The sequence below is a fragment of the Exophiala bonariae genome (genome assembly GCF_035927105.1).
Source record: "Exophiala bonariae strain CCFEE 5792 chromosome Unknown scaffold_1, whole genome shotgun sequence".
Taxonomy (NCBI): Eukaryota; Fungi; Ascomycota; class Eurotiomycetes; order Chaetothyriales; family Herpotrichiellaceae; genus Exophiala; species Exophiala bonariae.
Window position 1 is genome coordinate 854,836 of NW_027042476.1, and position 12,051 is coordinate 866,886.

Consider the following 12,051-nt stretch of genomic DNA (forward strand, 5'->3'; position numbering starts at 1 on the left):
CTTGAAGTGCCCTAACTCTTCTCCCTGTTCACTACGAAATCAATCCGAAGAAATCTGATCTACGTACAACGACAGTTTGACTTTCCACCAGGAAGCAGGCCGAAGAACCAATCGCTGAGGGCTTTTACTTTCGTTTTTACAAATTAGGAAGTAAAGCAGCAGAACATGTCCGCCAGAGTCGCCCTCGTCACCGCGTCCAGCGCCGGCCTCGGTGCCGCCGCCGTGAAAGCCCTGGCATCACACTTCCGCGTTGTGGTGAACTACCACTCACGTCGCGAAAAGGCCGAGCAAGTAATCGAAGAAGCATCCAAAATCCCAGCCACATACGCGACAAGCGAGAACGACGCCTCACAACCCCGCTTCCACGCCATCCAAGCAGACGTACAGCAGAAGTCCGAGATCCAGCGCCTTGTGTCTGAGACGGTCGAGAAGTTCGGCCGGCTGGATGTCGTCGTCTCCAACGCGGGCTGGACGCGGCTGACGAATTTCTTCGATCTGGAGCAGCAGGTCAACGATGACGACTGGGACAAGTGCTTCAGTGTGAATGTCAAGAGTCATCTGTGGTTGCTCTATGCGGCGAAGCCGTATTTGGAGAAATCCGAGGGTGGGGGTTCGTTCGTTACCGTCGCGAGTCTTGCAGGTGTGCGGCCGAGTGGCAGTTCGTTGCCGTACTCTGTCACGAAGGCGGCAGAGATCCATCTTATGAAGGGTTTGGCCATCATCTGTGGGAAGAGTATAAGGTGCAATAGTGTCAGTCCTGGTCTTATGATGACTGAATGGTGAGTTTGCTGCGTCCACTATCTTTCTTGAATCTCCATACTCACAAGGTTTCAGGGGCAATCAATTCCCGGAATCAAAAGTCAAAGCGACAACTGAAAAATCGGCGTTGAAGTCGACTGCTACGCCCGAGGACGTGGCCGAGCAAATCAAGACACTGGTCCTCAGCAAATCGATCACGGGACAGAACATCGTCATTGATTGCGGAATCGCCATCTAAGAAGATCTCAATGGGAAAGAGACCAAGACCTCTCCTGCACCTTGAACACTGTGATATCTTCTAAAACACCAATTTCTATGACTTTCGTCGCGGGCAATGAGGCTGTTGAGCGGGGTTTTTACGCACGGCTTGCAGTGTCGCAAGTACCCATGGATTTTACCTTGCGAGCCGCTTGAACCCAATGATATTTGCGCAACAGTCGCGAGGCTGAACACGGCGGGGTGTCCAGATTGGCAGTCGTTCAATTGTGCAAAGTTCGCCGATCCCACCAAGCACCTGTGCCCTCTCATCTGCCGAATGAGACAGCAAGCCATCGATGCGAGCGACCCAGGCGGTCTTTCTGCCGTCAAACCACTTCCCGCGCTCGCTTGATGGGTCAACAGCAAGATATACGAGACCCATCGATACGCAAGACTAGGCTAGGGATGAACCTCAGGTACGCGAAAGTAGACCTGAGAATCGACAGCAACGACAGGCTAGTAATTTGCCGCACACTTGTACTCACCATAGAATCTGTGAGAGACAAGAATGGATGATATGATCACAGACGACGAGGCAGATAGAGCTTGACTGACTAGAGCATGTATATGTAGCAAACTCCACAAAACAGGGGACTCTCATTAGTTGGACCTAACCGTATTCTGGTATCTACATAGACAAAATGCCGTTCCCCAAGCAGCCTATTGTAAAGCAACCGATCATAAAGCTCGTAAATCGTCATCTCAAACTGCCTAGCTCAATCCAAGTCATTCTCACCATCGAGATCCGGAACAGGTCCACCCGAACCGGCCGTCGCGGCCCGCTTCAACACCTTGAGGGCAGCACGACACCCCTTCTTCACAGCCTCGCGATCCCGCTTCTCCACGAGGTCGGAGTCCTTCACGTTCCGCTTGATGAAGAACTGCAATCTCTTCACGATCTGAGGTGTCTCTACGGCTCCACGTTCGAAGGTGCGGCTGATCGTTGTTTCCGGAAGAAGACTCGCATGGGGAGCAGAGGTCGTGGTGGAGTGTTTCCTCGCATTTGTATGAGCTTCCGTGAAAATCAGGACTAGCAGGAGTTCGACGAACATGCTTGTGCGCTCCTTGACATATGCTAGGTCAAGGACTTTGAGGATGCCAAGGGATTGGGAGCCATCGAGGATCAAGTTCGCGAAGAGGCGTGACAGATTGGCGATCTCGCTCATTTTGACTGGGTCGTTGATGGCTAGGCTGTCTTCCTCGTCATCACTTTCTTCGCCTTCAGCGTCCATTTTCTCACCTAGCCGGGTTCGCAGCCATCCCCATAATGCAAATTGGAAGGCCTTTTTCATCCTCGTTTGCATGCACAGGCGTTTCGCGACAAGGGCGTAGTAGGGATTGTAGGGGTCTTCGCCAGCGGCACAGCGTAAGAGGACATGGGGGATTTCGTGCTCTTGAGAGCGTTTCAAGCGCAATTTGAGTAAGCGGGTATGGGCGTCAACGGAATCGAGGGAGGAGAGAAGTGTGATGAAGATCGATCGGCGTACAGAGGTGTTCATTCCATACACACGGGCGAGTTCAGATAGGTCTATTTGATCAGGATCCTCATTTTCGTGGTTGTCGGGCAAAGCGGCTGCCAGGTCGTCTTCGTCGAGATGGCGATTAGTGGCCGGAGTGGCATCAAGATTGCCTTTCCAGCTTGCGCCTACAAGCCACCATTTACCCTTTCGGTCACTGTTCTTGATATCGTCTCGACTTACACGAAGTGGTTCATTGGCGCGTAAAGAGGGTCGGTTGTTGAGAGAACCCAGGGTCTTTCGCATCTGTGTGATGTGTTCGCTCGATAACCCGGAATTGCTGGTGGCTGCCTTCATTTTATTGTTCTTGAGGTCTGTGATCGTCTCAATCATGAATTTCGTACGAACCGACATATGTTCACCCTGGGTTGTCATTCTAGCGGATTCCTTCTGCATAAGCTGAACAATTGACTTCATTGAAGAAGGGTCATCTTGACGAAGCTGTGGCCCACAGTCCCGAATCAATCTCAGAAGGAGCTCGGTGTTGTTTTCAGTGAGTTTGGACAAAAGGATGCGAACATAGTCGAAGATAATGGCGCTAGAAACGACGTGGAAGGTGAAAAGGTTGGAAAGAAGACTGATGAGGTTTAGTGATTCTTTGCCCTGAGAGTCGGCTGTATGATATTGCTCAAAGCGGTCAATGGTCTGGGAAAGAAGATCGGCTCCGAAGTCAACTCCGATAACTTTGTATATAGCTGCTGCAAAAGCAGCATGGAGAATGACAAAGGTGTTCTGCAAAGACGACTTATTGCAGAAAAGAGTAAGTAGCAAGTCGATAAGCACGGTGGTGACATCTTGTCTGGGATTTGACTGATAGACTTTCTCAACCTCGCCCAGTATCGATATCAGATTTGCTTCGGATAACTTGTTGAGGTGACCCTGAATCTGCCGTTTTAGTCGTTCCAGGGATTGACTCTCGGATGCTTGGGCTTTCCTCAGCGAGGGAGGCACATATTTCGTCGTGGTTACTGTGTCCGCTGTGACAGGAGCCACATACGGGTTCTCCCGTATTTTCTTTATAGGCGGAGGCGTGGGCTCGTCTTCAGCCTCGAAACCTTCGAAATCTTCCTCGTCATCATTGGGATCATTCTCAGCATCAAGATCCGAAGCATCAAAATCTTCCTCGTCGTCATTCCCATCTTCGAGGTCAAACTCATCGCTCTGGTCACTGGTGCTTTCCACATCTTCCTCATTCTCATCTTCAACATCCAGGTCCATAGCCTTCCTCCTCTTCCTTTCCAACCATTCCCGCGCCTCACTTTTCCTCGCTGGCGCACCATCCTCTTCATCGCTATCCAGGCCACCAAGGATATCGTCCAATCCATCGTCCACGGCAGATCTCTTCCTCTTTTTCAGTCCCAGTCTCTTCTCCAACGTTGATATCTCTGCATCATCCTGCGCCGCTCGATCTTTGAAGGCCTTTGAGGAAGAGTCCAGGACCAAGGCGGGGGATGAGGAGCGGGAACTCGACGGCGAAGAGTCTGTGTGTGATGTCGTTTCTTCTGGTCTTGCTTTCGCTTGTTCTAGGATTGACTTGGGTTGCGGTTGCGGTTGAGAGTCTCGCTTTGATGCTGTTGCAGCTGGCTGCTTCTTGACAGAATGTCCGTGATCAGAGGACTCGTCGCTCTGATCAAAATCCCCACCATCTTCGTCCTCGTCGTCGTCCTCCACGTCGGCCGCCTGCCTCGAGAGATGTCTTGGCCCTCTCCCGATTCCTCTCTTCTCTTGTCTCTCCACCTTGCGCTGCTCTTTGCGCCCTCTCACTGCTCCATGCGCTCCTCGGGTTTGCCGCCCACCGTGATGCTGTCGCCCATGTTCCTCGATGCCTAGTTCCTGCCGTAGAGTGAATGGTAGTTTGATACCTTTCCGCTGCTTTTGAGCGTTGCGTGACATCGAGTTTGCGCTTCTGCGGCGCCGCTTGGTTGGATGGTCCGAGGGGAATGTATGTTGCTGGGGTCTACGATGCGGCGAAGACAAAAAAGTTTTGGACTGCATTGGAGTTAATTTGAATTTTCGGAGATAAGACCACTTAGTAGTCTAGTTCAGGGGCTAGGATGATAGAATCTGATTTGATTGGCTTGGTGGCTCTTAGCCTTTAGCTCAGCTAGCGACAACCAAATTCCCCCACCAAACGTGCCGAATATTGGCTCTCCCCATGCCTCTTCACATCGACGAGTAAATACCCTAACGACAACGCAGTGACTTCTCAACTCACTGTTAAAGTTCCACCAGTGATTCAGGACCGTCCGCACCAACGAATGCAGACCCTCCAATATGTCACAGCAAGAACGGCTCAGCAATGACGAGGTAAGATCACTGCCTTCCAAAACGTCCACAGTGGTCATAGACTAACCACACCCACCCTATACAGTTCTTAACCCGGCTGACGACACTCCTCGCCGAAACTCACAACACAGCACATGGCTCAATATACCTCACACAAAAGCCCGCCCCAGGCGCACAGCCCACAGACGCCGCAGTAGACACCGACTCGCCCACATCAAGTCAAATCCTGATCCGCGTGACGAACGGCCTGTCGAAAGACCACCGAGCACCAGTCTCAAAGCCCAGCGCCGGCAACAAATCCCGATCGAAAGTCGCAGCAACGCAAGGGAAACCCGATGGGCGGCCGAAAGTGAAGCTTGCGACAGTGGTGGATGCAGTGGAGTTGGATGCATTCTTTGCCCGATATGCGGAGGTGTGCAAGAAGGGGATGGAAGGTTTGAGGAAGCGGGATAAGAAGAAGGCGAAGGTCAAGGCGAAGGCGAAGAAGAAGGGGAAGGGTGGGGCTGGTGTCGGGAAGGCTACTGGGTGAGAGGGACGGTCAAGGCCTCGATGGGAGTGTTGAACCTATTGGATTCAATGTGGTGCTGCTGGATGGTGATCAAGTGATTGAATGGGCTGCAAGAAACGTCGAAAGACCACGATGTTTGTGGATCACGACATACTATTCTGTCTATGCCTGCTCTACGCATGCCATCTACACAAAGAGGGATGCGGGATCATATGATTGGAAGCATTGTGGCCTTGCTCAAATGCCCCGCTGTTGAAGGGTTGGCTACATGCTTCGAGAGCTTCCAGAAGATCTTATCATACCGATTGATCAAGTCATTTCTCGACAAGCACTCGCACTTTGACTGGTGGCATGAAGAGGTCCAAGAACTTAAAGCTGCATCTTCAGCTCAACAGAAAGGATGAATCATATTCTGTTCTGTTCGTCTGTATAGAGGTTGCTGTCATAGCTGGTATCAAAGTCAAATCATAGGTCCAGCTCTTGGCATGGTGTTACTCTGATATCACAAAATCCATCCACTATCTGGTATCAATCCCAAACGCCTTGCTTAAATACAACCCCCCCCGAATATCACATCCGAAATAGGGCTTCGTCCGTTTAATCGAGATCAAACATGGAGTCAGTGTCGGTGTCCCGTGTTGAAGCTGCGTTCGCCTTGGATCCAACACTGCGGGTCCGTCCACGAAGAGGCACCCCAAAGTCATCCTCATCGTCCGTATCATCGCGCGAAGGGCTCCGTTGATCAGGGAAGCTAGATCTTCGGCGATGTTGTTGAGGTGGTCGGAAAAGATTGCCACTGAGAAGATCGTTGAATGTGGCACCACCTGCAATCCGTGCCAGGATATGGACCAATAATACCACAGCCTCCATGGGCTTCACCAAAGCCACGTTACAGGCCTTCTGGAGGATTTCTGCTGTGAAATGATTTCCGTGGGTAGGGGAGCCAGGGGAGTAGAGAGTTGTGGATGGTGGTAGCGGGGAAAAAGATCGCTGGGTCTTCAGTCGTCTTCTGAGCCCTTCATCCCTTAGCGGCAAAGATGGTGTTTGAATATCTGGCCAGGACGAATCCGATACTGTGGATCTAGCGAGAGCTGGCGTTGCCGGATTATCTGTCGAATCCCGAGTGGATGGTCGCAAATCAGCCTGGGGATCGAGATACGAATCCACAGTCGAAGCGGTGATTGTCATTTCGGACAGTCCCCTCTGATGTCCTCGAGATCGTGTTGAAAACGGATCAAACCTCTCGGCGTGAGGTGTTTTCTCAGAATCGAAAGTATCCACGTGGGTTGCCAGTGACTGTTCGGTCAAAGAATGTGTGGTGTGGAACGATGCCACGCTGGATACACGACTTAAGCTGGTATCTTCTGTCAAACTTTCAGTGTCGTCCTCAATCTTCTCGACTGGGTCTGGCTTGCTCTCCAAGACTGGCTCGCCAACGCCAGGAATTACATGAGTAATTGATCCGGTATATAGATCTGCGCTTTTGATTTCCTCTTCAGGTAAACGCTCGGTGTTATCGACATCAAGCTCTGGGCTGGGATCTTCAACATTGTGCGCCAGGTCTTCTATTACTTTGACCTCTGGGATTTCAACATGTTCTTCTGTGGCATCCTCGTTGGGAAGAGAATCCACTTGGTTCATCTCATCGGTTTCCTGTTGGAGGTTCTCCGTCTCCTCGGAAGTATTTACAATTGGTTCTGATTCTTTCAAAGTTGGAGCATCAGGATCTGTGTGTTCGATTCCAGCCGAGATGGATGCATTCTCCGTCACCAAATTTTTCTCTTCAACATCAGGCTCACGAATAGACTTCGCATCGAGATCTGAGGCGGATTCAAGTGCGGATGCATTATCCGACAGAGCGCCGTCTGATGGGGGAAGATGAATCGAGCCGTCCGAAGGATGTGCTCGCTCAGAGTCGGAGTCGGCAGCCCGTAAATGGTCTTGACTGGTTTGCTCATCTTGTGGCGCATCGTTGCTCACACCATCTTCACTTGAAGTGTCTGCGTGCGCATGATCTCCAGGATCCTCACTAGAAGCAAGGCTAGAAGGGGTAGTAGAGCGGTAGCCATCTCCTGCTAAGGGGGGCCTCGGGGATGAACTGCGACTTGTGTCGAATCCATAGTCCGAACCTCGCCGTCCATATCGCTGAAGAGGGGTTCCAGAATCTTCACCCTGTAGACTCCAAGCACGTGTCGTCTTTGACCTTCTTAAAGGCAGCGGATCAGTGTTAGGGGTGGCTGCTTGTGGCGGTTGTTTCCTCTTCCAAGTACCTTTCCGTCTTGGGGTAATGGCATCATCCGGAAGGTCGACATGGAAAGCTCTTTTGAAAGGGCAGGGAGTCCTCTCGTAGCGAAGTACCTTGGGCCAAGCCTGTTTTAGGTCTTCAATCTTCTTCTTGTCATCTTCCGTCTCTGTTGGTAACTCAATCCTGTAGTATCGGAACTGGCCAATGCGTAGGACAAACCTGGATTCACCATCGACGCACCAACATTGAGAGTTACGCATGATGGCGTGCATGACTTTCTGGTCGGCAGACTTTAAGAAGTAGGTAGAACCTCGGACCTTTTCGATCATCAACTGACCGGTGGACAGTAAGTTTTCGGTACGGGAGCGCCATGGTAAGGTTTCGACAGCATCAACAGGGTAATCTGCATCGGGGAGGGTTTCTTTGCTCTTCGCCGGGATGGAATCGGTTGGAGGAGAGAACTGTATTACACGAGCTGAAGGGTGGGAGAAGAGGAGATTCGAATCGGCGTCCGCGGTCTCGAGGCCGGCCCTTTCATGAACAGATAGAGCGCGTGTTGGAAGAGTGAAGGATCTTCGATAGCCTTGAAGTGGGGGACGGTCGCCGTAGGAAGATGGGGGGTAAGCCATGCTGCATCTTCAGAGATCTAAGTAGCACCACAAGGCATTCTATGACTTGAACAAGCCAATCGAAGGTGTAAACATTCAAGTGAGATGCGTTGGGTTTGAATTCTGGAGCGAGTCACGGTTGATGGTTGTTGGCGCCAGTTAGTTTACGAATGCGGATGGTTGTGGAGTGTTGGCGGCAAGTGCAGCTGATTTGGTGTTGAGGGAAGCGCAGTGCAGTGGTCCGGAAAGCCACCACTAAAGATGGAGTTCGCCATAGTACTTCGTAAACAGGCAGGAGCGACTTTGGAGCCACAACAAGAAAAGCGCATGCCATGACAACCAGTCTTGGCATTGACGTCCGCCTCCATTTCAGTGCCTAGGTAGGTACCTCTAGTCTACTAGGAATACTGTATCACTCATGGCAGAGGGAGCAATTGCCATGGTAGATTGGTTATCTACTCCGAGTTCTCTGGCAGCATCTAACCACACGACTCTGACTGTAGATTTCAGTTAGAGACTTGATTATACAGCTCACGTGACGTGTGTTTTTGTCGAAAAGGAAATCGTATACCCTTCTCTTTCCTTCCTAGCAGATTGAAATTTAACGAGGAAGAAGGGTCTAAATATAGTATTGAATTAGAATAATTCCACTTTCCTGTTCTTCCCTGTTTAATCCCACCCATTGAAGTACACATCACAGCCTTACGGTCCGCGTAAAGATCATTTTCACCACCAATGACGTCACTATCAACTCCCACGTCTCCAGCCTTTCGTTCATGTCCACGTAACCACTCGGACACCCTTCGTTTGATCTTACCACCAATTTGAGATATAGGTGGAATTCGGAATACAATCAAAGACTCGCCGAGCTCGACTAGGACATCTGCTGCTCGCAAAGTGCGAATCTTCGCACACGGTGCCACCCAGCTTGTCAAGATGTCGAACTTCGACCCCAATGCCATCCTTCGCGGGGCTCAACTAACCTTCGTGGGTGCTCATCGAGCCCTACAAAACCCGGATCTGTTCACGACATCCCACTATCAACAAGCTGCCATCGCCGTGTGCGCAGGACTAGCCATTCGAATCATCATCAACATCCCGATCTACCTGGTCAAATTCTTACTCCTCCTGATATCCGTCTTCGTCAATCTCGACCATGAGACCTGGGACGACAAATTGGTGGGCGGGCTAGATTTCATTTCCAAATCCGTGCTTCAGGCTCCGTTTTTCCTCATGATGGTCATGTCCTCCGTAACACCGACACTGGACAATCTGTTCATGGACAGCCTCGCATGGGTCGATCGGACGTATATTCAAAAGCACCAGTCCGAAGACCCTACTACACTACGAGCCATGTACTATCCGACACTCAAGATGTATTCAACACACGGCGAGAAGGAGAAGAAGGAAAAGCGCTCCCTTCTTGACGGAGTCCTGCTCTTCGCAGCAAAATATGGTCGACGCGCCGCCATCTCTCTGGGTGTCTACGTCCTCACATTTCTCCCCGTGGTCGGACCGCTAGTACTCCCTGCCGCCAGCTTCTACACCTTCAACAAATCCGTCGGACCCGTTCCGGCAGGCATAATCTTCGGCTGTGGTCTGCTCCTCCCAAAGCACTACATGGTCTCATTCCTCCAGACATACTTCTCCAGCCGCAGTCTGATGTCGCGCCTGCTGGAGCCATATTTCCACCGCGTGCGCTTCACCAAAGCACAGAAGAAGATCTGGTTCCTCGACCGCAGCGGCGTGCTCTTCGGCTTCAGCGTCGCCTTCGCTGTAATGGTCAAAATTCCACTTCTCGGTGTCTTGATCTACGGCATCGCCGAAGCGAGCACCGCCTATCTGATTACGAAAATCACAGAGCCACCTCCGCCACCAATGGCTGGCGGGGAGGGCGATAAGGAATTCATCGAGAGTGAAGTTCGATGGAAGAATAAACATCTCTTCCTCGATCTGCCGCTGGGGCGTCTTGATGAGTTTAATGCGAAGTTGAGTGGTGCTGAGGATGTGAAGAAGCAACGTCTTCCTGAGGCTCCAAGGAGAAAGTTCACTTGAAGACGTCTGAGATTTTTTTGATCCACAGTCTTGAGATGCCGGGAGCGTTCTGTCAGGTGATATACATTCTCCAGCAACACCAAGTCCAAGTCGGCACAGGAGAAGCGTCAAATGTTGGGAGCCAACCTGGGCTACCTGAGTCATGAAAACAACCGAGCACCAAAACCCACTGTGAGATATATAGAAACCAGATGAGTGTATGAGTTGGTAGTTTTAATGATATTTTCCACGTTCCCGTGCGAAGCATCCGGAGTTTCAACCATAGTTTTCTATAGTCGCAAAACTTCTATGAATGCTTTTAGGCATGCAAGTGCTGCTACGGTAGCTCATGTAGAGTGAGTCAAGACTGCGCATTCGAAACCGACCCTTTGCTCGATCTCCTGGCCGAAAAGGAGGTCCATATCCGAGCTCAATTTTATGAACACTTATATCCGACAAACTCTTTCTATATGTTTTCATCCGTCGTAAGTCAACGGATTAGCAAATTGCATAACAACGTGGGTTGGTACAAACGGGCGGGAATTATTCCGTGCCCGGTAGACAGGCTTGGTGATGCTCGAAGTTTCGTCAAACCGTGTTCTTACGTTTGGTCTCCTCGACACCTTGCTCACTTGTAGTCGTAGAATCCTTTGCCGCTCTTCTTCCCTAGCCAGCCTGCATCAACGTATTGTCTCAAGAGCACAGCCGGTCGATACTTGCTGTCTCCAAGACCAGCGTGGAGAGTCTCCATGATGGAGAGGCATGTGTCGAGACCAATAAAATCAGCCAAGACCAATGGACCCATGGGGACATTGGTTCCGTTTTTCATGATGCTGTCAATGTCTTCCTTTGTACCGATACCCTGTTCCAAGCAGATGATGGCCTCGTTGATGTACGGCATCAGGATTCGGTTGGCCAGGAAGCCTGGAACGTCAGCTGAGACGGAGGGGATCTTGCCCATTTTCTCGCAGAATGCCACGGCGGCCTTGAGAGTTTCGGGCGAAGTCTGCAGACCGGAAATGATCTCCACGCCTTTCTGGATGGGAACGGGGTTCATGAAATGGGTGGAAACTACCCGGGAGGATGCAGATGTGTCGGTGGGGTCTTTGGACGTCGCGCGGGCGATCTTGGTGATGCTGATACTCGAGGTGTTGGTGGCCAGGATCGCATGTTTGGGTGCTATTTCAGCTATTTGTGCGAATATCTTTTCTTTGAGTGCAGGGATTTCGGGGACGGCTTCGATAATCATGTCGACATCGGAGAGATCCTCCATCCTCGTCGTGCCCGTCAATCGTTCTCTTGTGGACTTGGCGATTTCCTCTGTGATCTTTTGTTTCGAGACATCTTTCGCAAGGAGCTTGTCTGCAAATGCGAGACCTTTGTCGAGTGCCTGCTGCGAGGTATCCACTAACGTAACGGGGACTTGTGCTCGCTGTGCTGCTACGAGGGCTATTCCGAGACCCTGTTCAATCGGTTAACTTCTATCTTGTTCGTAGTTATGGTCCTGATTCTCTTACCATCTGCCCGGCGCCAATTACACCCAGCTTCTTGATCTCTGCACCTACTACCGGCGTCGAGGAAAATTGGCGAGAGATGGCTGCAAGCCTCTGCGAGGCACCATTGGGTTTAGAGGACGCCATGATCCTGGGCGACAGACGTGCCAGAGATGCCATGGGAAAGAGAGTAGGAACGACGGTTGATAAGAGTGTGGAAGATCCGGTGGAAATGGTCAGAAACGAGACAAGTAAACTATTTTATGATCGGTTTCCAATGAGCGACCACGAAAACCACAACGGGCTGGACGGGTTTTACACAGATCGAGCTTAGGATCATGTC

At 51.0% G+C, this 12,051-nt stretch overlaps 6 protein-coding genes across 6 annotated transcripts; 3 read left to right on the forward strand and 3 right to left on the reverse strand.

The window, feature by feature from the left end:
• Positions 1–165: 165 nt before the first annotated feature.
• LTR84_000303 (uncharacterized protein) lies at positions 166–997 on the forward strand (the record flags this gene model as incomplete). Its single annotated transcript, XM_064843934.1, has 2 exons — positions 166–779; positions 835–997. 2 exons carry the CDS (start codon positions 166–168, stop codon positions 995–997), a joined length of 777 nt encoding a protein of 258 aa, XP_064711794.1.
• Positions 998–1,733: 736 nt separating this feature from the next.
• Positions 1,734–4,427, reverse strand: LTR84_000304 (uncharacterized protein; the record flags this gene model as incomplete). The annotated part of the gene is made up of 1 exon (XM_064843935.1): positions 1,734–4,427. The coding sequence occupies one exon, from the start codon at positions 4,425–4,427 to the stop codon at positions 1,734–1,736; it is 2,694 nt and encodes an 897-aa protein (XP_064711795.1).
• Positions 4,428–4,808: 381 nt separating this feature from the next.
• LTR84_000305 (uncharacterized protein) lies at positions 4,809–5,349 on the forward strand (the record flags this gene model as incomplete). Its single annotated transcript, XM_064843936.1, has 2 exons — positions 4,809–4,841; positions 4,906–5,349. The coding sequence occupies 2 exons, from the start codon at positions 4,809–4,811 to the stop codon at positions 5,347–5,349; spliced, it is 477 nt and encodes a 158-aa protein (XP_064711796.1).
• Positions 5,350–5,925: 576 nt separating this feature from the next.
• LTR84_000306 (uncharacterized protein) lies at positions 5,926–8,202 on the reverse strand (the record flags this gene model as incomplete). Its single annotated transcript, XM_064843937.1, has 1 exon — positions 5,926–8,202. The coding sequence occupies one exon, from the start codon at positions 8,200–8,202 to the stop codon at positions 5,926–5,928; it is 2,277 nt and encodes a 758-aa protein (XP_064711797.1).
• A 915-nt stretch (positions 8,203–9,117) lies between these two features.
• Positions 9,118–10,236, forward strand: LTR84_000307 (uncharacterized protein; the record flags this gene model as incomplete). Its single annotated transcript, XM_064843938.1, has 1 exon — positions 9,118–10,236. One exon carries the CDS (start codon positions 9,118–9,120, stop codon positions 10,234–10,236), a length of 1,119 nt encoding a protein of 372 aa, XP_064711798.1.
• Positions 10,237–10,843: 607 nt separating this feature from the next.
• Positions 10,844–11,888, reverse strand: LTR84_000308 (uncharacterized protein; the record flags this gene model as incomplete). Its single annotated transcript, XM_064843939.1, has 2 exons — positions 10,844–11,677; positions 11,733–11,888. The coding sequence occupies 2 exons, from the start codon at positions 11,886–11,888 to the stop codon at positions 10,844–10,846; spliced, it is 990 nt and encodes a 329-aa protein (XP_064711799.1).
• Between the last annotated feature and the right edge of the window lie 163 nt (positions 11,889–12,051).